Source organism: Myotis lucifugus, unplaced genomic scaffold (genome assembly GCF_000147115.1).
Source record: "Myotis lucifugus unplaced genomic scaffold, Myoluc2.0 scaffold_57, whole genome shotgun sequence".
In the NCBI taxonomy this organism is placed as follows: domain Eukaryota; kingdom Metazoa; phylum Chordata; class Mammalia; order Chiroptera; family Vespertilionidae; genus Myotis; species Myotis lucifugus.
The window spans coordinates 148,151-172,443 of NW_005871105.1; the positions used below are offsets into that span (position 1 = coordinate 148,151).

Here is a 24,293-nt window from a genome sequence, read left to right on the forward strand (position 1 = left end):
GTTTTGCTGTTAGGGTCAGTTTGCATGTTACCCTTTTTTTATATAGGATAGAGGCCTGGTGCATGGGTGGGGGCCGGCTGGTTTGCCCTGAGGGGTGTCCCGGATCAGGGTGGGGGTCCCGCTGGGTGCCTGGCCAGCCTGGGTGAGGGGCTGATGGCTGTTTGCAGCTGGTCACACTCCCTTCAGGGTCAGGGTCCCCACTGGGGTGTCTGGCCAGCCTGGGTGAGGGGCTGATGGCTGTTTGCAGGCTGGTCAAGCCCCCCCCAGTGGGGGACCCTCACCCCATGGAGGTTTGGCCAGCCTGGGTGAGGGGCTGAGGGCTGTTTTCAGGCTGGCCAAGCCCCCCGGTGACGGAAGCTCCCAGCCTCTCCTTTTTTTCTTTTTTCTTCTGGGGATTATTTACTTTCTATAATTGAAACTTTGTAACCTTGAGAGGAGCTCAGAACCAGCCAGGTTGGGTGGGAGGGAAGCCTCCTGCTTGCTCCAACTCCATGGCCACGGCCAGCTGAAAGCAGGTATCTGGGGTTTATTTACCTTCTATAATTGAAACTTTGTTGCTTTGAGTGGAGCTCAGAGCCCGGCTCGGCAAATGGGAAGCTTGGCTTCCTCCATCATTGGGGCAACCAAGCCTCCTGCTTGCTCCAGCTCCGTGGCTGTCGGACGCCATCTTGGTTGGGTTAATTTGCATATAGTCGCTCTGATTGGCTGGTGGGTGTGGCTTAAGATGTAGCAAAGGTACGGTCATTTTGCATGTTTGTCTTTTATTAGTGTAGATAATATGGAGATAGTACATTTCACAGGGCTGTTATTCCTTATTAAATACAGGCAAAACTTTACTCTCTACCTGCCATGCTTCTCCCATACATCCATACCTATTTAGCCTAAACATAAAGTGGCTTTAAAAACTTGCCATAACTTTCTTGGACAGTGTGTTTAAAATGATGGGTTGCAATAAAAACCTTACTGACAAAACAGAATAGAAGGTATCTATCACATGGAGTAAAGATAAGTACTGTATGAATTAGGTCACACTGTAAAATATAAGTCAATAGGGTAATGGTTAAAAAAAAAAAAAAAAAAAGGCCAAACATTACTGTAGAATAAACATATACTTAGAACCATAAGGTATATTCTAATTCCATGATACTGATGGTCCTTTTAACTGACTTGAATGTTGGTTTCAGCCAGTGTATGTGAAAGCAGCTATTATACAGAAGTAATTCAAGCTTGGGTAAAGTTTTTATGCCAAAAAGACTATTTTTTCCTCAAAAAACGTTTATTTTAGAGTGAGAACATGTCACTATTATTTTTGAATCCTAGTGCATTCAAGGCAAGTGGTCTTGGTACAATGAAATCATGATACACTTCAGTGATTTTTATACTGAGTCACAGACAATATAAAGGCACATTTGACTGAATAAAAAAATAAGTGTTAAGTTCTTGAGTTTTTAAATTAGAATTTCATAAAGTGCTTTTCATAAAGTCTTATATATTATAGTAATTAAGTGGATATAACTTCCTTAACAAAGGCACCTTGTAAAGTATTGGCACATGGCATTTTGTCTTGCCCATTTTTTTTCCTTTTTGGTAATTTCAAAGTTTCTTCACTTGTCTTCTCTTCCACGTTGTTTAAAATTTCATCTGAATAGCCAGCCCTGTTAAAGAATAAGGTGAACTTTAACTTGACATTTTAAAGGTCAAGTTTTAGGAGTTGAGCAATTTCTCTAGTGTGTAAACTGATTCTTAATGATTTAAAGAAACATTCAAGTGGCAAATTTAGAGCCAACAAACTTCAGAGTCCATGATTTGAGGTGGTGTTTCAAATACATATTTTATCTTCAAGGATTTCTGCTGTTTTCTCAGGACCATCTGCATATAAGTTGACAGCTGCCACGGGTATAATATTAACTTTATCCAACTGAAGAATTCCTCTGAAATATAAAAATTAAAATTGGTAGTAAGATAGAGCTACTTCAAGGTTATAATGAAATATATACCTGGGGTTAGGTGCTTTGCTTCATTTTATCTAGTTTATAATGATTGTACAAACTCTTGAGTCCAAAGTTCACTTTAAGCAAACTGAGAAAATATAAAGGTCTAAGAGGAAGTTCCTTACTTGGTACTGTAGGAAAGGAAAGGATTAAGAATAGATCTCCAAGACAGGAAGGTAGAGCCCTAAACTTGCACAAGCTGGGCAAAAAGACTAGGCCCAAGCAGCTTTCTAAACAGTACTCACTGCTGGAATGGAACCTTAGATCTTTAGACAGCATTTCTCCTTTTGCTACTAACATCCCTGACCAGAGGGGAGATCTTTGCATTGGATCCAAGACCCTGTACTGCAAGTTCAATATCATCCTAATCAAACCATCAACAGAAGTTAGTTTATAAAACTGAACAAGCTGATTATAAAGTTCATAGGAGAGAAACTGCAAGAACTGCTGTAACAATTTTTTAGACAGAACAATGGGGAGAAGAAACAGCTGCCCTAAACAGCTAACAAAGATTTTATTGAAATATTATAATAATTACAGGGGCTGAGGGGGGCAAAGGGGAGGAATATGGGGGACATCTGTATACTGTCAATAAAAAATAAAAAGAGAATGCAGAATCGTAAGAACAAAGAAAAAAAACATCATAACAAAACTGCCATGGTCATAGGAATAGTTAAATAGATCAGTGGAAGAAGAGAGTCCAGAAACAAGACTAATGTATGCTGGAATTTAGTTCATAGTAAGTTAACATTCCAAGTAATGGGCAAGTTACTACTCTAGCTTAAACTATACACAAAAGTGATGATAAAAAAAATGAGTTTTAAGAAAACATGTTTTTTTAAGATAGGAAAGGTCTACTTAAGAACATTAAAAACCCTAGAAGTCATAAAGGAAAAACATGAATTGCTTTCACTCCAAATGTAAAACTTCCATATGATAATGGATACCATACACAAGAGCAAAAGACAAATTGTAGTCTGGGATAAAAAAAGATATTTCTGCAATACATATTATGGATGTATAACAGACAAAGGAGCCCCTACATATTAATGATTATAAAAGGCAATGCAATTGAAAAAATAGGGTAATGCTATAAACAGACATATCACAGGAGGAATATATATATAGCTAATTATCACAAAGATGCTAGATTTAGCTACACCTAGACTAGCAAAGATGCTATTAAGAAAATTCAGCCTGGCCAGTGTGGCTCAGTGGTTGAGTGTCCCATCTATGATTCAGAAGGTCACAGTTCAATTACTGGTCAGGGCACATGCCCGGGTTGGGGCTTGATCCCCAGTAGGGGGCATGTATGAGACAGCCGATCAAAGGTACTAATCACTGATGTTTCTATTTTTTGTTGTTAATCCTCACCCAAGTATATTGTTCCATTGATTTTTAGGGAGAGTGGAAGAGAGGGAAAGACAGAGAAACCTCGATGTGAAAGAAACACATTGATTGGTTGCCTCCTACATGCCCCCTGACCAGGGCCCAGGCCAGGGAGGAGCTTTCAACCAAGGCACATGCCCTTGACCAGAATCGAACCCGGGACCCTTTGGTCCGCAGGTCAGTGCTCTATCCACTGAGCCAAACTGGCTAGAACTCATTGATGTTTCTCTCTCCCCTTCTCCCTTCCTCTCTGAAATCAATAAAAATGTATTTTTTTTTAAAAAAGAGGAAAATGTAAATTAAAATGGGTTATATTTTTGGCCACACAGCAAAAACTATTACCAGTGTTGAGGAAATGTTAATTACATACACTCTTTCATCCAGTAATTTTAGTTTTAGGAATCTATTCCACATAAATATACATGTGTAAAGATATATACATATATTAACAAATGAACACTACAGCATTATTGGAAATAACATGAATGGAAGAAGATATTTGCCGATGATACACCTGATAAGGGGTTAATATCCAAAATACATTAAAGTACTCATAGAGCTTAACACCAAAAAAACCCCACCAAAACCCAAAGACTCTGATTAAAAAAATGGGCATAGGATCTGAACAGACTTTTCTCCAAAGGGGACATACAGATAGATAGCCAATAGACATATGAAAAGATGCTCAACATCACTAGTCAGAGAAATGCAAAATGAGATATCACCTCACACTTGATAGAATGGCTATCATCAATAACTCAACAAAGTGTAGATGAGGTGGTGGAGAAAATGGAACCCTTCGTGCACTGTTAGTGGGGATGTAAACTGGTACAGCGACGATGGAGAACAGTATGGAAGTTCCTCAAAAATTTACAAGTAGAATTACCATATGACCCAGCAATCCCACTTCTGGGTATTTATCCAAAGAACTCCAAAACACAAATTCAAAAAGATATATGCTTCCCTATGTTCACTGTAGCATTATTTATAATAGCCAAGGTATGGAAGCAACCTAAGTGTCCTCTGATAGACAATGGATAAAGAAGATGTGGTACATTTATACAACAGAATAGTACTCAGCCTAAAAACGAGTGAAATCTTACCATTTGCTATAGCATGGATGGACCTAGAGGGTATTACACTAAGTGAAATAAGCCAGACAGAGAAAGACAAATACTGTATGATTTCATTTACATGCGCAATCTACAAATACTATAATTAAAACAGAAACAAACTGATACAGAGAAAAAACTGATGGTTGCCAGATGGGAGGGACTTTGGGGAGGACGGGTGAAAAAGGTGAAGGGATTAAGAAGTACAAATTGGTAGTTACAGAATAGTCACAGGGATGAAAAGTACAGCATAGGGAATATAGTAAATTATACTGTAATAACCATCTATGGTGTCAGGTGGGTACTGGACTTACTGGGAGGATCACCTTGCAAGTTATATAAAGTCTGATCATTATGCAGTACACCTGAAACTAATATAATATTGAATGTCAACAGTAATTGAAAAATACAAAATTTTTTAAAAAGCAAAAAATATACAGTAACTACAACCTAGCTATTAATCACTAAAAATACTAATGTTTCAAAAGTAAAAAATACTTACTTGTATTCACAAACTGGGAAAAGCACCTTTAAGATGGTTATTACCACAGCTGCTCCTATAATTCCAACCACCATGATGTTCAAAAACATAAAGAATACTGGGAAAACACTGTTCCAGAACCTGCACAGATCTTTTCTGAACTTTTCCATCCACTGACACATCACCTAAAAAAAGACTTTTGATTACATACGCATTTCATTTGAGTTCTAAAAAACTTTAAAAACCATATTCTAGTTTTGGGGTGATAATATTCTGTATCTTGATTGTGGTAGTGGTTACATGGATGTCTACACTTGTCAAAACTTAACTGTTCTTTTTAATGAGTGCATTTCATTTTAAAACTTACCTCAGTGAAGTTATTTATAATTTTAAATATTAAAATTCTAAGACAGAAATATTACTATTCTTTACAATTATACTGTTCTCTAACTATACACCAAGTGAAAGTAATTGCTAAATAACCAGAGGTTAGGCTAGTCTACTTTATACAAAATGCACTGGAGTCAACTATGTGTTTCCAATAGTTGGAGGACAAGAAAAGGAAAAGAGAATCACAGTACTAGCTCCTGGAACACATGGGGAATTTGCTGTGTGCAAAACATGTTGCTATAGTAAAGAATGAGGGAAGATACTAAGGCAGCACCAATGGCCTGGGCTTTGAAAGCAGTCTGTTCCTGGGCTATCTTGTTCTGAGGGAAGCGAGGTAGGCAGAGTAAAGATACTACATAAGAGTTCAGGCAGCAAAAAGTGACCTGGGTTTTTTCAGTAACCCCAATCTTGAGTGAGAACTTTCAATAATCATCTCTGGAATCCTAAGACTAACCACACACCTGCTCATTTAAATGGAAATTATTTTGAGTAAAGGACCTAGCCCTAGAGAGAGGGACACTCTCTGAACCCTGAATATTTCCCAATCAGCAGTAGAAGGTCATTCATAATATGTGAGTACTTAGTAGGTGCCAATGCATATTTACATCTGTACCCATTTATTAATCCTTTCAGCAGCCGCTTCACCTAGGCACTGCTTTACAGACTTAAGTGGTGTCCCATTGCACAGATAAACAGAGACCAGGCTTGTTCAAGATCACACAACTAGTAAGTGGCAGGCAGAACCAGGATGCAAACCTAGGCAGTCTGACTCCAGAAAGCGCACGCTTACCCAGGTGTGCTTAGTCACTGCGCAAGATGCTGAGGGCACCACATGTGTGTGCAGCGAGGTGGGAGTCATAAAATAACAGACAAATGGGGATGTGAGAAAGACAGGAACTGAAAATCCACAACACAATGAAATCCAGTGCTTTGATAATCATTATCTGACTACATTATTATTAAATGAAACTTGAAAAAGAAAAAAAAATACCTAAAAATACCACATTAAAACAGTTAAGAGTTCATGATTAACACTGTCCCATGGTTCCAAACCACATGCTTTTCATCTCAGTATGCTCTTTTCTTAAAAACCATAAATGTTTGTGGAGATAATCCAAAATTCCTAATTTACCTTATAGGAAGATGGAGCCTCTGCTCTGAGAGGAGTTTCAGGTAATTTGCCAGGTAAAGCATCGCCATCTACGGTGGTTTCCACATTCCTGATAAGATACTGGCTGGTGGTCTGTAGTGAACTAACACTTTCTACTGAGGAGGAAGAGCCAAGTTACCGAAATGCTAGGCGCATGCTGGTGTCTCTCCTACCAGTCCTAAGATTGCTATGCTGGTAACATTTAGATAGCAAGAATATCAATCTTTCCATGGGCGAAAAAATAAACATATTTGGTTACTCATATTTAAATGCAAGAAAGGAGCCATAAACTAAGACCATTAAAAGGAAACTATAGCAGTTATGATTCTGTCACATAGTCAAATTTTCTAAAGTTCCATTTCATTGGAAAAAATGAATACTTCTTCCTTTAAATGAATGATAATCTTATTACATGTTATATGATGATTACCCAGAGTAAGAGTAGATAATTACAGCAAAATATCTCTATACAATCAGCATTGATAATACTCTATTAAGACAACACAGAGTCCTCAAATAGATATATAAAGTAATACATGTTATAAAGCATTTCTGAAAGAACCTTATTTCAAACATATTAACTATGATTTAAAAGCTACCAACTAAAGAAATCAATAATGGCCTTTTAAAGTACCTTTTTTGGAAAGGTTGGGAAGGGTAAATAAAATGTCATCATCTCTGGAAATGGAGTACAGCATGCTTTTTTCCAAAGGTAGCGTGTAGTTTGTATGTCTGAGTATTCCCTGGTTCTTAACTAAAAGATCAATTTCAGTAACATCCTTTTGTTGAGCCTATTAAAAAAGAAAAAAAGCAATTATGTACTCCATTTTAAATAATGGTACAATCCCCTAAGAATTTAAAACTGAAATTTCCCTCCTAATTTCTGTAATTAAGAAACTTGTCATATTCACACAATTTCTTTTTATTGCCCCCCCCCAATTCTGAAGCATTTAATTTGCAACTTTAATCATACTCCTGTGTGCTGTAGCACTCATTAATATCTGCTTGCTTTCAGTTCTATTTCATTAACTTAGAGAGACTTAGCCAGAGGAAATGGTAGCAGTTATGAACCAAATTCAATCTCTTTACTTACTTGTAAATGCTAAAACAAATAAAAAATTCTAACTGAATATAGGCAACATTAAGAGTACCTTTTCTCCTATGAAGTCAGAAATAAATAATAAAATAATTGAACACATGCATAAAAACTAGCACAAATCTTTACAATTTAGTTCCCAATTAATAAGCATATTATCTTACTTGTTTTCCATCAATCTCTACTACCTCTTCTTGAATGACAATTAGTCGCAAACTGGAACCAGATGTCATAGGCCACTCTCGAACTAAAATCCTTACACTGATAATTCCAAAATATTCTTTTTCATTCAAATTTTCTAGATTTTCATTCTTCACTATATAAAAAAAAAAAAGTGACAGCTTTGAACAAAAAAATGCCTATAAATCTGCTACTGAATTTGATTATTTTGATGACATTTACATGGAACAAGATAGTTGTAAGCTGATTTCTTAGGCTCTCTTCATCTCTGACCTCATTGATATTTCAGATTTATGAAAACAAAGACGACCTGGAGGATCATTACAATGCTTATAGTCATTTGAAAGGGAAAACTGCTTGATGGTCTGTAGATTTTGTAGGAAACACCAGACTGGCAACATCCTTCCTAACCAACGTGGCATAACTATTTACAAAGCAGGTCAGAAGAACAGTCAATGCCATGTGCAAAGTAAGCACATTCATGCATTCATTCACTCACAAAATCCAGTAATAGACAGGGCTAAGACAATTGACTCTTTTGCTCAATTCTTTCCCCAGTAAGTGATCTGTTACTGTTGGAAAGGGAAGGAAAGGGGAAGAAAGTGGGAAAGCCCTGTAACAACTCCCTATTAATGGATGACAGGGTAGGATTAGCTACTGACCATGTTCCTCCCTAGCTAAGAACCCCCTCCCCCAAGTAGAGATGGGGTGTGGCAGTTGTAGCTAGTTTACAGAGTTCGTGGCTACTTACTAAGGCAGAAAGTGCTACAAAAAGGATAAATCAACAGATACCAATGAAACTGTCGCAAAAGAACATTTAGTTGCTGTCCCTTAAATGTTATCATCTGAGGATTATTTGCTAAAATGCAACACAGAGAGCTATTTTAAATGCAGACCCAGTGGTTTAAACTGATTCTGTGCCTTTAGAGGGCTATTCCCTTTATCTGGAATGCTCTGTACTTCTCACATTTTAAAAATAAATTCCAACTTAGGAAGTTTAGCACTGTATCCCTACAATGCTGAGTTCATACCTTTTCTGATTTTTAAAGCACTAATGGTAGCTCTTTGCTTATAAACCTGCTCCGGGACTAGGCTGAATTCCTTGGGAGTATGCATCAAGCTTTTTGTTCTATAGCTTTTGTTAAACAGTGACTCCATTCACAATTATAAACACTTAATTTAAAGTAAATATAAACGTTCAAACACCTGGTCTGGTTCTAAATTCTAACTATGCATCAGAAACACCTAGAACAGTATAGATAACAGAGCCTTACCTCAATCTTAATAAACCAAATCTCTAGATGGTATAGACCCACTTTTGTAAATTTTTTAAATAGGTGCAGACATTTCTATTAAGAACCTGGCATTTTAGCTCAATCTGACTAAGTCTTCATAAAACTGTTCCTCGTTGACTTTGCTGTTTCATTTGTTGAAAAGAAAATGGCCCCAAACTTCTCAAAACTGACAAAAAACATTAAGTCACAGATTAAAAAACCCACACTTGGGTACATCATAGTAAAACTACTGAAAATCAAAGACAAAGAAAAAAATCTTTAAAGCAACCAGAAAAAAACAGAAAAATAATATTATTCTCAATGGGCAATGACACACTGATTCTCAGTAGAAATTACAGAAGATGACAAACAAAAGCTTACATGATTCATTGCTAACAAATCTGCACCAGAAAAAAAAAATAGTAAGGGGAATTCTTTAGGCCAGTGGTCGGCAAACTGCGGTTCGCGAGCCACATGCAGCTCTTTGGCCCCTTGAGTGGGGCCACGAAGTTTCAATCGCAGTGTACGTGCGCGCCCGCACATGGTATTTTGTGGAAGAGCCGCACTCAAGGGGCTGCAGTTTGCCGACCACTGCTTTAGGCAAAGGGAAAATTACCCCAGAGGGGAACACAGAGATTCAGGAAGGAATGAGCAATGGAAAGGGTAACCGTGAGGGCAAACATAAATGAGTACTGGCCCATAGGAAACAACAACAGTAATGATGATGTACACAGAGTTAAAATGCATGACAATAACACCACAAAACCAGAAAGAGAATAAATGGAATTTAAGTGTTCTAAGGTTCTTGCATTTTTTGGGAAATGAGAAAAGTACTAGTTTATTGATCTCAAGGGTAACCATTAAAAGAACAGTAAATTAATATAAAAACCAATCAGATGAAGAAGAATGATGAAAACACCCCCAAAGTATTTGGAAATTAAACAATCTATTTCTGAAACGATTCATAGAACAAGAAAATATCAAAACAAATAATTTAGAAAACACTACAAACTAAATGATAATAAAAATTTATAACAAGTACAGGCTATAAGTGCTCAGAGAAAAATTTACTATCTTAAATGCATACATTTAAATATACATATATATATTTATCATATTTTTTATTTCATTCAAATAATATAGTACACATTCCAATGTAACAAATTTTGTCTTTCAACAACTCAAAAAATTTAAAAGTTAAGAAGAAAAATGTTATGCAGGCATAGGAGTAGAAGAAAGTGAAAACTAAAGAATCAGACAATTTTTCTTTTTCACAAATGTGAAAAGCCACTTCCCCAGGATTTTGCCTCTTACTTATAAATCTTCATTTACTACCTCTATGGACATTCTTTTTTTTTTTTTTAAATATATTTTATTGATTTTTAACAGAGAGGAAGGGAGAGGGATAGAGAGTTAGAAACATCGACGAGTGAGAAACACCGACCAGCTGCTCCTGCACACCTCCCACTGGGGATGTGCCCGCAACCAAGGTACATGCCCTTGACCGGAATCGAACCTGGGACCCTTCAGTCCGCAGGCCGACGCTCCATCCACCGAGCCAAACCGGTTTTGGCAATAGACATTCTTATATGCTATCAACCTACTACAAATGCAGTTCCATCAATGCCAATCTCATGAAAAAATATACAGAAATAACCAATGTAAACTGAAAACAGTGTTAAAACACATTAGTAATAATGTAAATTATTAATTAAGAATGAAAATATATAACATCAAAGAACTGTTTTACTAATTTACAATTATTAAAAACAGCAAAATTATGGAAATAATTTAGTAGTACTCACCTATCAAAGTCTGACAGCTTATTCGGGTTACACCACTATTTACAGGGAAGTCATTTACATATACCTGTCCACTCTCATAGGTTATGTTAAGAACAACCTTAAAATAAAGCAGCATATACATATGGTTTATAAATGACAACAACTCTTCATATAAAAAATACATTATCTAAATTAAAATAGGCTACATAATATTTAGCTAAGTGATATTAAAAACAATCAAAGGAGACAAACCTGTTCTTTAGATACCTCCCCATCATCTTTCAGGGTAGTTACATTAATTCTTATGCTGTCCTGAAAATCAAATATGATATAAATTGAATAGGTATACATTTCACAAACTGAAATTAACTGTTCTTCCCCCCTCCCTCAATATATTTATGGTATAATCACTTATGACATTAAAAGAACATTTGTAAAAACACATCATTTTCATTTTATTGCCTTTTTTATGCACTGGGCCGCTAGTTCTACAATAAAAGATCTGTATAGTGTATCGTGTGTTCACCATCCCAAGTCAAGTCATTTATCCTCCCTTAACCCTCTACTCTCTGCACCCCTTTCCCTTCGATAATCACCATACTGTTGTCTGTGTCTATGAGGTTGTTGTTTTTTTTTGCTTAATCCCTTCACCTCGCTCTGCCCTCAACGCCCCCCCCTCTGACAGCCTATTGAGGATGATGTTGGCTGTGGGTTTGTGATATATAGCCTTTATTACATAGAAGTATGTTCCCTCTATTTCCACTTTGCTGATAGTTTTTATCATAAATGGGTGCTGGATTTCATCAAAAGCTTTTTCCTCATCTATTGATATGATCATGTGATTTTTATCCTTCATTTTGTTTGTGATGTTATTACGTTTATTGATTTGCAGATATTGTACCAACCTTGCATCCCCAGAAAAAAAATCCCACTTGATCATAGTGTATGATCTTTTTAATGTATTGCTGGATCTCGTTTGCTAATATTTTGTTGAGGATTTTAGCACCTATGTTCATCAGAGATATTGACCTATTTAAAATTGTTGATGCATGCAGATGTAGTGTTATTTACAGTGCTGCATAATTAATTCCATCAAATGATTACAAATTTACTTATTTGTTCCACTACCAATGGACATTTGAATTGTTTCCAACTTTTTGTTTTCATAAACAAAGTTCTCTAACCCTTTTAAAATTGTCTCTTACCCGTGGACAAGTTACGTGTAGTGTACAATCAGCTTTAGTGCCTCCCAAGATATGCTCAAAAGCAGTCTACTCCAATAGCTAAGTATATTAATGACATGCTTTCTATAGACAAGAAAGCAATATTTTAAGAAGTATTCACCACTGGCCACAGGAATTACAATTTTTCATTTATAAATCATATTCTTCTCTAAGTTTATTCATGTTGCTATCCCATAAAAAATAATACTCTTCTAAAATACTTTTTACTTGGGGTATTCTTAACTTTGAAAAGAAGAAAATCCTTCATAAATATCAAAGTAATATATAAGTATATTTCTTAGTACTGTGACTATCCCCAGTACTTCCTATATTTCCAACAAATGAGAGAATAAGACTGAACTGATTTTAAGAGGTTGAGTTGATTCCAATAGCAGAACAGGATTCGAACATGGTTAAGGCCCACACCATACACTAAAGCTGATTTTGTACACGTCCCAACTCCCATTGGAGCCTAGGAAGCTTTTGCAGTAGTGATTCCTCAGAATCAGCCCAGCTTTCTCCTAACCCACCCTACTCTAGAACTAAGCTAGAAGCAATAAACTCATCTCTATAACAAACCAATAATCAATAAGCCATCAAGTTAATTACTATACTGTTTTGTATATGTACAAATTCTAGTCAAAATTTTCTGTTTTCAAACTAGAGGATCTGTTAACTGCAGACTATTGTTCTTACAGCCCAGAGATAACTCTCCAATGACAATGTTCTAAGAAACTGCTTTATAGCTCCTGCCTTTCAGTAGTGAACATACACTGTACTGTTAATAATTAACTGCACTTACATATATCACTTGCCCAGTAAAAGATGGGATTTGTAAAAGACAATTAACAGACACTAGCATAGTGTATTTTCTAAAGAACCAAGTTCAATTTTGGGGGGTCCTTCTGAATGATTACATTTCAGAAGAGATTCGAATCCCTTATTGCCTCCTGAGGCGAAGTTCAGAGAGAGGTTGTATTTGTTACTCTTCCTGAGAACCTTACTGAACTGGAAGTTCAGGTTTACCAGCCAGAGTGGTGTATACTTAGAAAGTGGGTGGCAGAGGGCACATGCCCGGGAGCGTGCAGGAGGCTGCCAATAGATGATGTTTCTTTCTCATCAATGTTTTCATCTCTCTATCCCTCTCCTTCCTCTTTCTCTAAAAATCAATAAAAATCTATTATAAAAAAGAAAATGGGTGGCAGAACTGAAATTTCTCCTCACCCATTTTCAACTCTTCCTCTAATTTCTTTATTCACAAGACTAGAGGCCTGGTGCACAAAATTTGTGCACCAGTGGGGTCCCTAGGCCTGGCTGGTGATCAGGGCCTATTGGGGGCCATCTTGCCCAGTCCTGTTGGGTGGGGCTGCTGGGGCTGCCGGCCGGGGCCTGGGGGCCGGCCAGCTGCCAGACAGGGCCTGCTGGATGGGGCCGGAGGGACAAGGAGAGGGACCGTAGGAGGTTTGCTGGCTCAAGGAGGGACCGGGAGAGGTTGGCTGGCTGTGGGAGGTTGGCTGTGGGAGTGCACTGACCACCAGGGGGCAGTTTTTGCATTGAGCATCTGCCCCCTGGTGGTCAGTGCACATCATAGCCAGCGGTTGAGCGGCCTTAGCATATTATTAGCATATTATGCTTTGATTGGCTGAACAGACGACTGGACGACGGGACACTTAGCATATTAGGCTTTTATTATATAGGATAGCCCTCAGGGACACAACCACTTCCTAAGGACCAAGATAATAGATACCTAGTTTAAAATAAATGAGTAACTCTTGAGGGAAATATATAAAATAAATATTAATACATATAAGAAAATAAGTGTCCTCTGGATGCCTCTTTTTGGTGACCATGTATTTTAATATTAGAAGAATATACTATAAAAATGTTATTAGTTTTATAATCTAGCCTCAACTTCTGACAACTCCATATATAAACAAAACAAAAAGTTTATAATCCAGTAAATCTGAATCACTGAGGGGAAATAGGGAAAATATTCCTGACTTAAACAAATTTTCTTTTATCTTAATTTTAAAAAATTCTTTATTGTTGAAACTATTACATATATCCCCTTTCCCCCCATTAACCTCTCCCTGCCCACTCCCACCTCCCAACAAATGTTCTTACATTTAGAGCAGGGTGGACACAAAAATGAAGAGATGAGCCAATCTGTGGTACCGCAAGTACAGTGAAACCTTAATGGTGTCTACGTTTATACTATTCAATACGGCACCCATTCACCATATGTGGCTTTCTTCATTTAAATTAACCAAAACTAGTTAAATAAAAATTTTAAAACTTGGTTTCTCGGTCTCATTGGCCACATTTCAAATACTCAATAGCCACAGTAGTCCAATGGCTACTGTCATGGAGAGAGCAGACCATACACCATCATTGTACTAGGTAATATGGGTGACCACTGTAAAATTTTTCAGATGTTTTGCACATTTGAAATTTTTTACAATAAAACATTGAAGCCCCGGCCAGTTTTCCTCAGTGGTTAGAACGTCGGCCTGCGGACCAAAGGGTGGAAGGTTTGATTCCCAGACAATAAAACAATGAAAATGTTTAGGTCAACAGGTGTCAGCTTCCCATATAAACATTTCCACAGAATGAGATTCTCCTTCTAGCGATTCCACACTCATTTCATCTACGAAATTCTAAGTTTAGATCTGAACTTTCCAAACTGGAATGAAGGGGTAGTAAGGAGAACTGAAATGATGAACTAGGAGACCACAGTCTGGAGTATTTTCAGCTTGCAGTCAAAACGCATTTTTCTCCGATTATACCGACAGACTCAAATGTCTTTTGGGTTCAAAGTGACTATAATGAATCTTTAAAATTTGGAAAGGGGGACAACAATGTCCTATTTGAACTTCAGAAATTATTTCCCTTTTATTTATTGTCTTGGTGATTGCCCACCACATTCATATTTTTGACCAGCTGCAACTGTGGTCCACGTATACTTCCAGTTGTAAGGGGTTCTTAGGGCTTGCGCTGTTGTGGCTTTTTTGAATGCCTCTGCAGAACTGAAAGTGAGATATGTTTGTTATGTCTGTACCCGGGAGAGTAATATCATAACTCAAAAAAATTAATGGAAAGTGAGAAAGTGACATTTATAGTGTCAGCTGTCTCTGAATTCAGAGTGTTCAGATCCTGCCTAGTAAGAAAAGGTGTACCTGTAATGTATCTTTCCATTCTGGGAAAAGCTTTTCCTAGCCTACATTCAAGTGATGAAAGGCAAATACTGGTTTAGGTCAGCACGACTCTAGGGCAAACACACAGACACAGACACACACAGACACACACACACACACACACACACACACACGCACGACTCAAAACACACACACACCAAACAACAACAACAACAACGGTGGGGACCAAACACCCTTTAACACAAGGATGCGGTGGTTCTCACACTTCAGCTGACCTGCGAATCACCCACTCAAACAGATGTGGGCCCCACCCCACAGCGTCTGATTAGTGCCTCTCCACTGGGTCCCTAGGGGATGTCGGTGCTGCTGGTCCCACCAAAAACCACTTCGCTAACATCATCGGCCAAACGGACGCGCCAGGCTACTTCGTGGGCCTCCATCTCTCCTTCGGCGGCCCCGGCGCGCAGCCCGAGCCCCGCACGCGGAGGGGAGGGGGGGGGGCGGGGGAGGGGAGGGGGGGGGGCGGGGAGGCGACCCCGCCGCCGCCGGGTAAACAGTACCTGGAATCGCCCTGGCTCGCGCTCCGATTGAGCAACTTCCACATTTCCCGAGCACAGAGACGCTGCCCGGTCCCAGGCCCGGCTCTACTCAGGGAGCAGCCATGACCAAGGCTGGGGTCACTCGCGATCGCGTACATTTTCGAGCGAAACCCCATCGGGATGGCAACAATTCAGACTGCGTGAGATCCGAAGCTTCGCGTCGCGAGGCTTAACCACACATCCAAGAGCCCCGTTCGCTCTCCCATTACCCCCTCCCCAGCCCCCCCCCATTTCCTGGGGTGATTCTCCCCGATTCCTCCTTTGGGCGCGCGGACCGCAGTCCACGGCCAGGCGGCCTGAGGCGGAATAGGTCTTGGCGGACGCCGCGGTCCCCCGGCCCTGGCCTCCCCGGAAGGTCCAGGCGGCGGAGCGGCCACACTGCGCCCGCCCTGTCCTACCTTCGGAGCTCCGGGCGGCGGCGGCTCAGGGATTCCCGTCTGCAGCCACCCTGCGGCCGGCAACGTCGCGAGCAAGAGCAGACGGAGTGCGAGTGGCGCCAGCAGAGCGCCCTCCATTTTAGACTGGCCAACGACGGCCGGCGAGGTGCGAGGAGGGCTGGGCGGGGCGGGGCCGGGGCGGGGCGGACCCGCTCTGGGGGCGGGGCTTGGGGCGGGGCAAGGTAGAGGAGCGACTCCGACGGCTCGGGAAGAGCGGACCACGCATGCGCGGCGCCGCACAATGTCGAGGGGCGGAGTCAAGTCAGAGACGGTCCTCTGGCGTCATTAGACGGGCGCTCTGGATTGGAGGATTTCTCCTCCTACTCAAGTGTAAGCATTTTCGTTGCCATTATTTTAAAATTAGTATTATACTGTCTATCTATGCACATAGCTACATCTCCGTGTGTATATATATTTACCTCTGTCTATAAAGTGAAAATAACTGCCGTATGTCAGAACACTATTATATACTAAAAAGAAGATATATCACGTTGAACGGGGAAATGTTATCAAGTCGGCAGTTCTCACCCTTAGCTGTACATGGGGGAATTGCCTGGGGCAATTTTAAAAATTACTGTCTCTGGGGTTTTCCAGGCCACCGAGTTTCTAAAAGCAAGAAGACATCTGTACCCAAGGTTGTTAAAAAGCAGATTGTAAATTAGTGTCTGAGAAAAACGCTATAAGTAAGACGTTAATAAATATGTAGACAGGAATTTAGGAAGTAATTGTCAGAAACCATGAGAAGTCTGAGATTTTGCCCTATTTTCAAATTAACAAGTTAGCTTGCCAGTTTCATGGGTGCTGGTGTGAGATATGAGACCCCTGGGTCAGAGCCAAACAATCATTTCTTGCAGTACAGCAAGCTGCATGCGCACCAGCATATTGGCATCAGTGCCATTGTCAGACATGAAGTTATTGGAGGTTAGAAGTATGTAAACAATGGCATAAATGAGAGTGATCAGCTTGTCCAGCAGAGTTTGGGGAATAAGCTTTGCATAGAAACTCTCTACCGAGGCCAAAAGTGATAGATCCTCCCTTTCCCCCAACTGGTGGGCGGAGTATGATGTAACCGGCAGCCGGGAAATACCTGAGTGACTAACCAGGCACCTTATATGGACTATACATTGGACCACCAATCCACACCTGCCAAATACCCTAAGCCAGTGGTTCTCAACCTGTGGGTCGCGACCCCTTTGGGGGTCCAACGACCCTTTCACAGGGGTCGCCTAAGACCATCGGAAAACACATATATAATTACATATTGTTTTTGTGATTAATCACTATGCTTTTGTGGACGAAAGGGGCCACATGCTGACCTGACAAGCTCAGGGAAGGCCTGCATGGCAGCCTGGCAGACCCAGAGACTTGGAATAACCACAAAGGATGGTCTGAAATTAAACTTGACTAGAAGCAGTTATGGTGGGCAGTCACCTCCTAGGCCGGTATCTTCACTGATAAGATCAACTTTGATCCTTACTGAGCCCATTTGCCTTTTTTGCCTCTAAGATAACATACCCTTTGAAATGTCTGGGTAACTTGTAACTTCCCTTTTTCCTGGAACCCCTGGGGCACAACCAAATGTTCCCTGCGCCAGGACAAATACTACAAATTCCTTCATTGTTATCATGCAAATTGTTGACTGTTAACTGTCTTACATCTACCTGGGTAAAAGAAGCATGTATCCATCATTTTACTTTTATCCTATCACAGAGGTTTCCCCGTTTCGCTTAATCCCACCTCCTTAAATCTGTCACCAATGAATTTCATGTATAAATACGGATGTAACCCTGTCATTCTCCGGAGCACTATCTCAATTCATTGAGGTTCTGCTTCCCGGCATATGTCGACAGTTTGGCTCAAATAAACTCACAAAAATTCCTTACAGGTTTCAATGGTTTTTTTACGTTAACACTTTAATTAGTTCAATTTGTAACAATGAAAATACATCCTGCATATCAAATATTTACACTACGATTCATAACAGTAGCAAAATTACAGTTATGAAGTAGCAACGAAAATAATTTTATGGTTGGGGGTCACCACAACATGAGGAACTGTATTATAGGGTCGCGGCATTAGAAAGGTTGAGAACCACTGCCCTAAGTCCTTGTTCCTATATGGACCATACAGTAAGCCACCCATCAGCGGGCCCCTAGTACGCAAAGCCCCCATTCCTTCCCATTCCGCCCCTCAAAAGGAGCGCCCACCCTGCACGAGTTGCTGTCCTCCCCTTGCGAGACAGCAGGCAGGTCCTTCTCCTCTAATAAAGCCTGTAGTCCTGGTTTTCGGCCTCTGTCTGATCTTTCAAAAAGTAATTTGTATGTCTTCTAAGTTAAAGATTATGGACAAAATCAGTAGAGATTTGGGGCTGAAGCCTTCGTGTTGTCCCCCGCCCAAGTGGGTGGCACCGCGGTGGCCCTCGGCTACGACTGAGGCGGCCTGAGGGGCAGGAACAGGTCGCTCAGAGGCCTGCCCGGTTCTACTTTTTTTTCTTTTTAATATATTTTTATTGATTTCAGAGAGGAAGAGAGAGGGATAGAGAAAAACATCAATGATGAGAGAGAATCATTGATTAGCTGCCCCATGCACACCCCGCACTGGGGATTAAGCTCCCAACCCGGGCATGTGCCCCTGAGCGGAATCGAACCCGGGACCCTTCAGTCCCCAGGCCAACGCTCTATCCAGTGAGCCGAACCGGCAAGGGCTCGCCCCGTCCTTGAGACGGACACAAACAGGACACCGAATCCTCTACAGAGGCCCTTTTGGGACGGGATTCCGCCCCAGCCCAGGGCGCACCAAGATTTTTCAAAAAGGGCCGCGCCGGGGGCGGGATCCACGGGAGGGGCCGCCGCTAGTGCAGCCGGAAGGGGCGGTGTCGCCGAAGGGATGGCGTCATAAGGCGTCGCGCCGGGGGTGACGCGAGGCCTGGACGACGCGGACTGCGCCTGTCACCGCGGGGCTGGCTGCGGAGGAGGAGCGGGCTCCATGGCGGTTCTGCTGGAGACCACCCTGGGCGACGTGGTCATCGACCTGTACACGGAGGAGCGGCCGCGCGGTAAGGCCCGCCCCGCGCACCTCTCGCCGGGCGGCCACGTCCTTTCTCCCCGTGCCGCCCGGTCCCCGTGCCCGCGACCCGGCTCCGATGAGCGGGCCTCGGCTAGAGAAGTTTTCATGGGGCGCAGCCCTTCTCCCCGGTCTGGTGCTGGCCAGTGGGGGGCGGGTGCTTGTGGTCTTCCAGTGCGTGTGTGTGTGGCATATCCAGGGGGGCATACCCAGGGCCCCCGAAGTTTTAGCGGCTTTACCGCGCTTTCCTGGGGCCCGGAGCACAACCGGTCCTCCTTGCAGTGTGAGCGGTAAGCCTCGGTGGAGGATGTCCACGCCCACTGCCGGAAGGGCGTGCTTCGGCCAGTGGGCGTGGACATCCTGCCGGGATGGCGGAAGGGCTGTCCGGAGGTGTGCCCCGAGCCTGAGCAGATGCTCATTCATCGCCTCCTGGGCAAGATTGTGCCAAGCCTTGGGGTAGGCGCCTTCCCGGGAGGATGTAATTTTCTACGGGGGGGTTGATGGGGGGGGTCGACGCTGGAACCCTTTGAACTTTTCAGTGTAGAGGAAGGTTGTGTGAGTTGCTATGGAAACCAGAGTGATTCTTTCAGGTTGGGTGCCGGGAGAAGGGAAGCAAGCAAAGAATGCAGGACACTTGAACTCGCTCTTTCAAAGATGAGTGGGAATGAGGGTTTTCTTTGAGTTCGTTTGGAATTTTCTGGAAACAGCAAGGAGTCTGGTGTGGCTTGAAGGAATGGTATGTGGCACGGGACGGCCGACTGCGAGTCTGGCGGCATGCGTGAGATCGGGAGTGGGCTTGCGAGCCCTACCGACGACCAGAGTAGCTATCGAAGGTTTTAAAAAGAGGATCGAGGCATGGCAAACTTGTTTTAGGAAGGTAATAGGCAGCGGTGTGGAGAATGTGTCAGCATAAGGGCCATCTGGAGGCCCGGGGAGATTGTTACAGTCAGGGTCCTGCCCCCATGGTGCACAGAGTCTACCAGAGAGGGTGAAACAAGCCACGGTGCAGTACAGTGAGCGCCTCCGGTTACACACCCCTCCCACACTCACCTGTCTCCCCCACACTCACCCCCCTCCCCACCCCCACCACCAGGTACTCAACCGTATACCCACGCCTCTCATCCTGTTGCCTCAACCCCACAGTCTCTCCTCTGTTGTCCTTCTGGCAGACTTCCTGCTCATTGTTCATATCTTGGGTCAAGTATGATCGCTGCTGTCTCTCCATTGACCCTAAGCAGAGTTAGATCTATATCCTGAACACTTCGTGTAATGCTCAGCTGACCCTTTGAGGGCACACATTGAAGGTTCATTATATTGACTTATCCATATATGTGTGTTGTATTAGGACTTTCTGTGCAAGTGGTAGAAATTCAAGTCAAACTGGCTGAAAGAAAGTAATTGATTGTCTTGTGTTACTGGAGTAAGCTTGGCTATAAGGATGGTGGGATCCAGGAGATCAAAGGATGTTACAGGGAATTGTATTTGTCCTATTATGGTTTTGCTTTCCTTTGAGTTTGGTTGCCACTTTTCACATGGACCAGCACCTGGCAAATGAGTGGGCCTCTTTCCCCAGAGCTATGAGGAACTAAGGGGAGGTAGGGTTACTCCACCTAATTAACACCTAATTAGAACAGACAAGCATGGGTTTGCAAAGATACCTTGGAACACTAAAAACATAAGCCCACTCTGTTTATATGTATTTGTAAGCATGTGATCGGTTATCTGTTTATATGTATAACTATTTATCAATCCATAGTAAGCATATCCAGATTTATTTTTCTTCCTCCTTCTTTTCCTCTCTCCATTCTTTTTCTTTCCTTTTTTACTTTGTATTATAAAAAAACTATTTCCTTAGTATCATTTGTATTTTCCCAATGTGTCATAAACATTTAGAAAATATTTGGTAATATCACATGATCTCAGTCATTTGTGGAATATAATGAACAACATAAACTGATGAACAAAAATAGATCCAGAGACAGAGAAGCATGGAATAGACGTCAAACTTCAGAGGGAAGGCAGGGAAAGGGGGGGCGGGGTGGTAAAAGATCAACCAAAGGACTTGTATGCATGCATATAAGCATAACCAATGGACACAGACACCAGGGGGGTGAGGGCATGTGCTGGGGGGTGGGGGTGGCCTGGGAGAGGTCACTGGGGGGAGACACATGTAATACTGTATGTAATACTTTAAACAATACAGAATTTAAAAAATATTTGGTAATTTCGGTTCCAAACAATGACCATATAGTATTATATTGGTTGATATATCTCTTAAATCTCTTTTAATATATAGGTTCTCCCCCTCCCTTTTTAAAAATTAAGACTTTACTTTTTTTAGAGCAGTTTTAGCTTTATAGCAGAGATGTCCAATATACCCCCTACTCCCACACATGTACAGCATCCCCTAATTGTCATTATTTCCTACTAGAGTCGTACATCTTTTGTATATTTATTTGTACCACTAGAGGCCCAGTGCTTGACATTCATGAACTGGGGGGAGTCCCTCAGTCCGGCCTGCACCCTCTCACAGTCTAGGACCCCCGAGGGGTCCTTAGCGCTGCTGCTGCTGCTGCTGCTGCTGCTGCTGCTGCGGAGGCGGTGAGGCTCCCGCCACCGCTGTGCTCGCCAGCCATGAGCCTGGCTTCTGGCTGAGCAGTGCTCCCCCTGTGGGAGCGCACTGACCACCAGGGGCCAGTCCTGCGTTGAGTATCTTCCCCCTGGTGGTCAGTGCGCCTTGACTGGTCATTCTGCTGTTCAGTCTATTTGCATATTAGGGTTTTATTGTATAGAATGTAACATTGTACATGTTGTACATTCTCTGTTCTCTGCCAATACAGTTTTTTTAAAAGTCTCTACGAGGTCTTCTAATTGCTCTAGCCAGAAACAATCCCTCTCTTGAACTCTTGTGGCGTTTTTTTAGCCTATATTTTACTATTTAAGTGGCAGAAATGGTATTTTCAGATATGGCCAGTATTATAACTAATTTTTCTTTTTTTCTCTTATAAAATCAATTAATAAATGATTGCTTATCTCAGAATTGTCAGTTTTCTGCATTAGCTCACATGCCCAAGAAACCCTAAGAAAAAGAATTAAAAAATAGTTTAAAATATATTGCTCTTTTTTAAGCTCACTGCCTCTTTTTTTTTTGTGGCTTTGAATATTTGACCATTTGGGAGAGGTTTTGTATAGTAATTTAGAAATTAAATTATACTAACTGTGCTTTTACTTGCTTAAAATGTATTTGAACTACTGTGATAAATTTACTATTTTTTTTCTTTCAGCCTGTTTGAATTTCCTGAAGTTGTGCAAGATAAAATATTACAATTATTGCCTTATTCACAATGTACAGGTGAGTTGCTGGATATTAGTCATGTTCTTTGTTATTGGAACCATCTAGCAAATTATGTGAATTAATAAAGTATCCTATATATTATAGAGAGACTTTATCATCCAAACTGGTGATCCTACAGGGACTGGCCGTGGAGGAGAGTCTGTTTTTGGGTAAGTTCTTTTATTTTTAAATGAGTAAAATAGAATTGCCTCTTTACATTATTTAACTAACATATTTCAGTCTGCATTTTAAAATATGGTTCAAATTAGATTTTTTCCAAGTTCCTGCAGCGGTCGCCAACCTTTTGGACCTCATGGACCACCGGTTGGCGACCACTGGAAGTGAGGAATATTTTGAATCATACCGATATTTCTATAAAGAAATGGCAACCCTATATGTTACTAGTACTTCTATATTTTGTGTTGAGAATACTTATATTTTATTACCTTATTGTATGTATTTTCAGTCAACTGTATGGTGATCAAGCAAGGTTTTTTGATGCAGAAAAAGTACCAAGAATTAAGCACAAGAAGAAAGGCACTGTGTCCATGGTGAACAATGGCAGTGATCAGCATGGATCTCAGGTTAGGAAGTGGGTGAAAAGATGGGTTTTGCTTTAAAATGAGGGACTATAAGGATCCTACAAAGTTAGAATTACCCAGTAAGGAGAACATTTCAATCAAAGATATTTGTTAAAGGAAAAATATTACACTCTTTATAACAAAAATTATATGACATCACAAAAAAAAGAAAAATATTATTTTGTTCTTTTAAATGCAAGGCATGTCCATTGTGAGAAATTTAGAAAACACTGAAAAGTACAAAGAAGAAAATAACATTACCCCCAATGCTACCATTCATGGATCATCACTGTTCACATTGTGGCCCGTTTCCTTTCTGTATTTATTACTTATTTCAAAACGGGCCATGTTGAGCACTTTACATTCTTTGCCTTCTTTAATACTCACTGAAACCCCATTTGGGGAAGATGCTTTTATTCCCTCACAGTTTACATGTGAAGAAACTGAGCCTTGCTTTGGCCAAGTATTTTAAACAATCAGAGCAACATCTATATATGTGTTGACATTTTATGTATAAAATTTTTACTTACTAGTAACAAATGGGTAAGAATCCATGAAGTTAATATAGAATCTTTTGTGTATTTTTTGTCAGTCTGTTAACTAATTTCAGTTTGAAATACACACACACACTCACACACACACACACACACACACACACACACTGAGTGGCCAGATTATTATGACCACCTCATCAGTACAATGAAGTGAATTAGTTATGTAAATAATAATAATAATAAAACCTTGAGAGTATTTGCTTAGGAAGTTTTCAATATTCAGTATTTTTGGAAGTGTCAATGAAGTACTGATGGGGTGGTCATAATAATCTGGTCGATCATAATAATCTGGCCACTCAGTGTATGTATGTATGTGTGTGTGTGTATATATATATAGACAGTGGGGCCTTAACTTACGAGTGTCCCGACTAACGAGTTTTTTGAGATACCAACTGTCTCTCGGCCGATTTTTTGCATTGAGTTGATAGAGTAATTTGAGTTAACGAGCTCGGTCTCCGAACGAATTAAACTCCTAAGTCAAGGCCCGAATTAAACTCCTA

The 24,293-nt window shown here is 40.9% G+C and overlaps 2 protein-coding genes across 9 annotated transcripts in view; one reads left to right on the forward strand and one right to left on the reverse strand.

Moving 5' to 3' along the window:
* Positions 1-744: 744 nt before the first annotated feature.
* Positions 745-16,386, reverse strand: GINM1 (glycoprotein integral membrane 1). Of its 4 annotated transcripts, XM_023754154.1 has the most exons (9): positions 16,223-16,383; positions 11,100-11,159; positions 10,869-10,965; positions 7,774-7,925; positions 7,148-7,304; positions 6,496-6,629; positions 4,995-5,158; positions 1,792-1,931; positions 745-1,655 (listed from the first exon to the last, which is right to left on the reverse strand). In XM_023754154.1, the coding sequence occupies exons 1-8, from the start codon at positions 16,337-16,339 to the stop codon at positions 1,820-1,822; spliced, it is 993 nt and encodes a 330-aa protein (XP_023609922.1). In that variant the 5' UTR covers positions 16,340-16,383; the 3' UTR covers positions 745-1,655; positions 1,792-1,819. The 4 variants fall into 4 exon arrangements, with proteins under 4 accessions (XP_023609922.1, XP_023609923.1, XP_006089223.1 ...); XM_023754155.1 differs by lacking the exon at positions 6,496-6,629 and adding an exon at positions 6,154-6,182 and having other exon boundaries at positions 745-1,931; positions 16,223-16,386; XM_006089161.3 differs by having other exon boundaries at positions 745-1,931; positions 6,496-6,626.
* A 78-nt stretch (positions 16,387-16,464) lies between these two features.
* Positions 16,465-24,293, forward strand: part of PPIL4 (peptidylprolyl isomerase like 4) — a 33,677-nt gene continuing 25,848 nt past the window's right edge. For 3 of the 5 annotated variants that reach the window (XR_002829396.1, XM_023754156.1, XM_023754158.1), the window contains exons 1-4: positions 16,465-16,591; positions 22,609-22,676; positions 22,764-22,828; positions 23,125-23,242. Coding sequence is in view for 4 of the 5 variants with exons in the window: in XM_023754156.1 (XP_023609924.1) it covers positions 16,486-16,591; positions 22,609-22,676; positions 22,764-22,828; positions 23,125-23,242 (357 nt within the window). In the remaining variant the exon portion in view is untranslated. Of the gene's footprint in view, positions 16,592-18,942; positions 19,317-22,608; positions 22,677-22,763; positions 22,829-23,124; positions 23,243-24,293 lie in introns of those variants that run through there. The other 2 variants (XM_023754157.1, XM_006089162.3) reach the window with 2 other exon arrangements.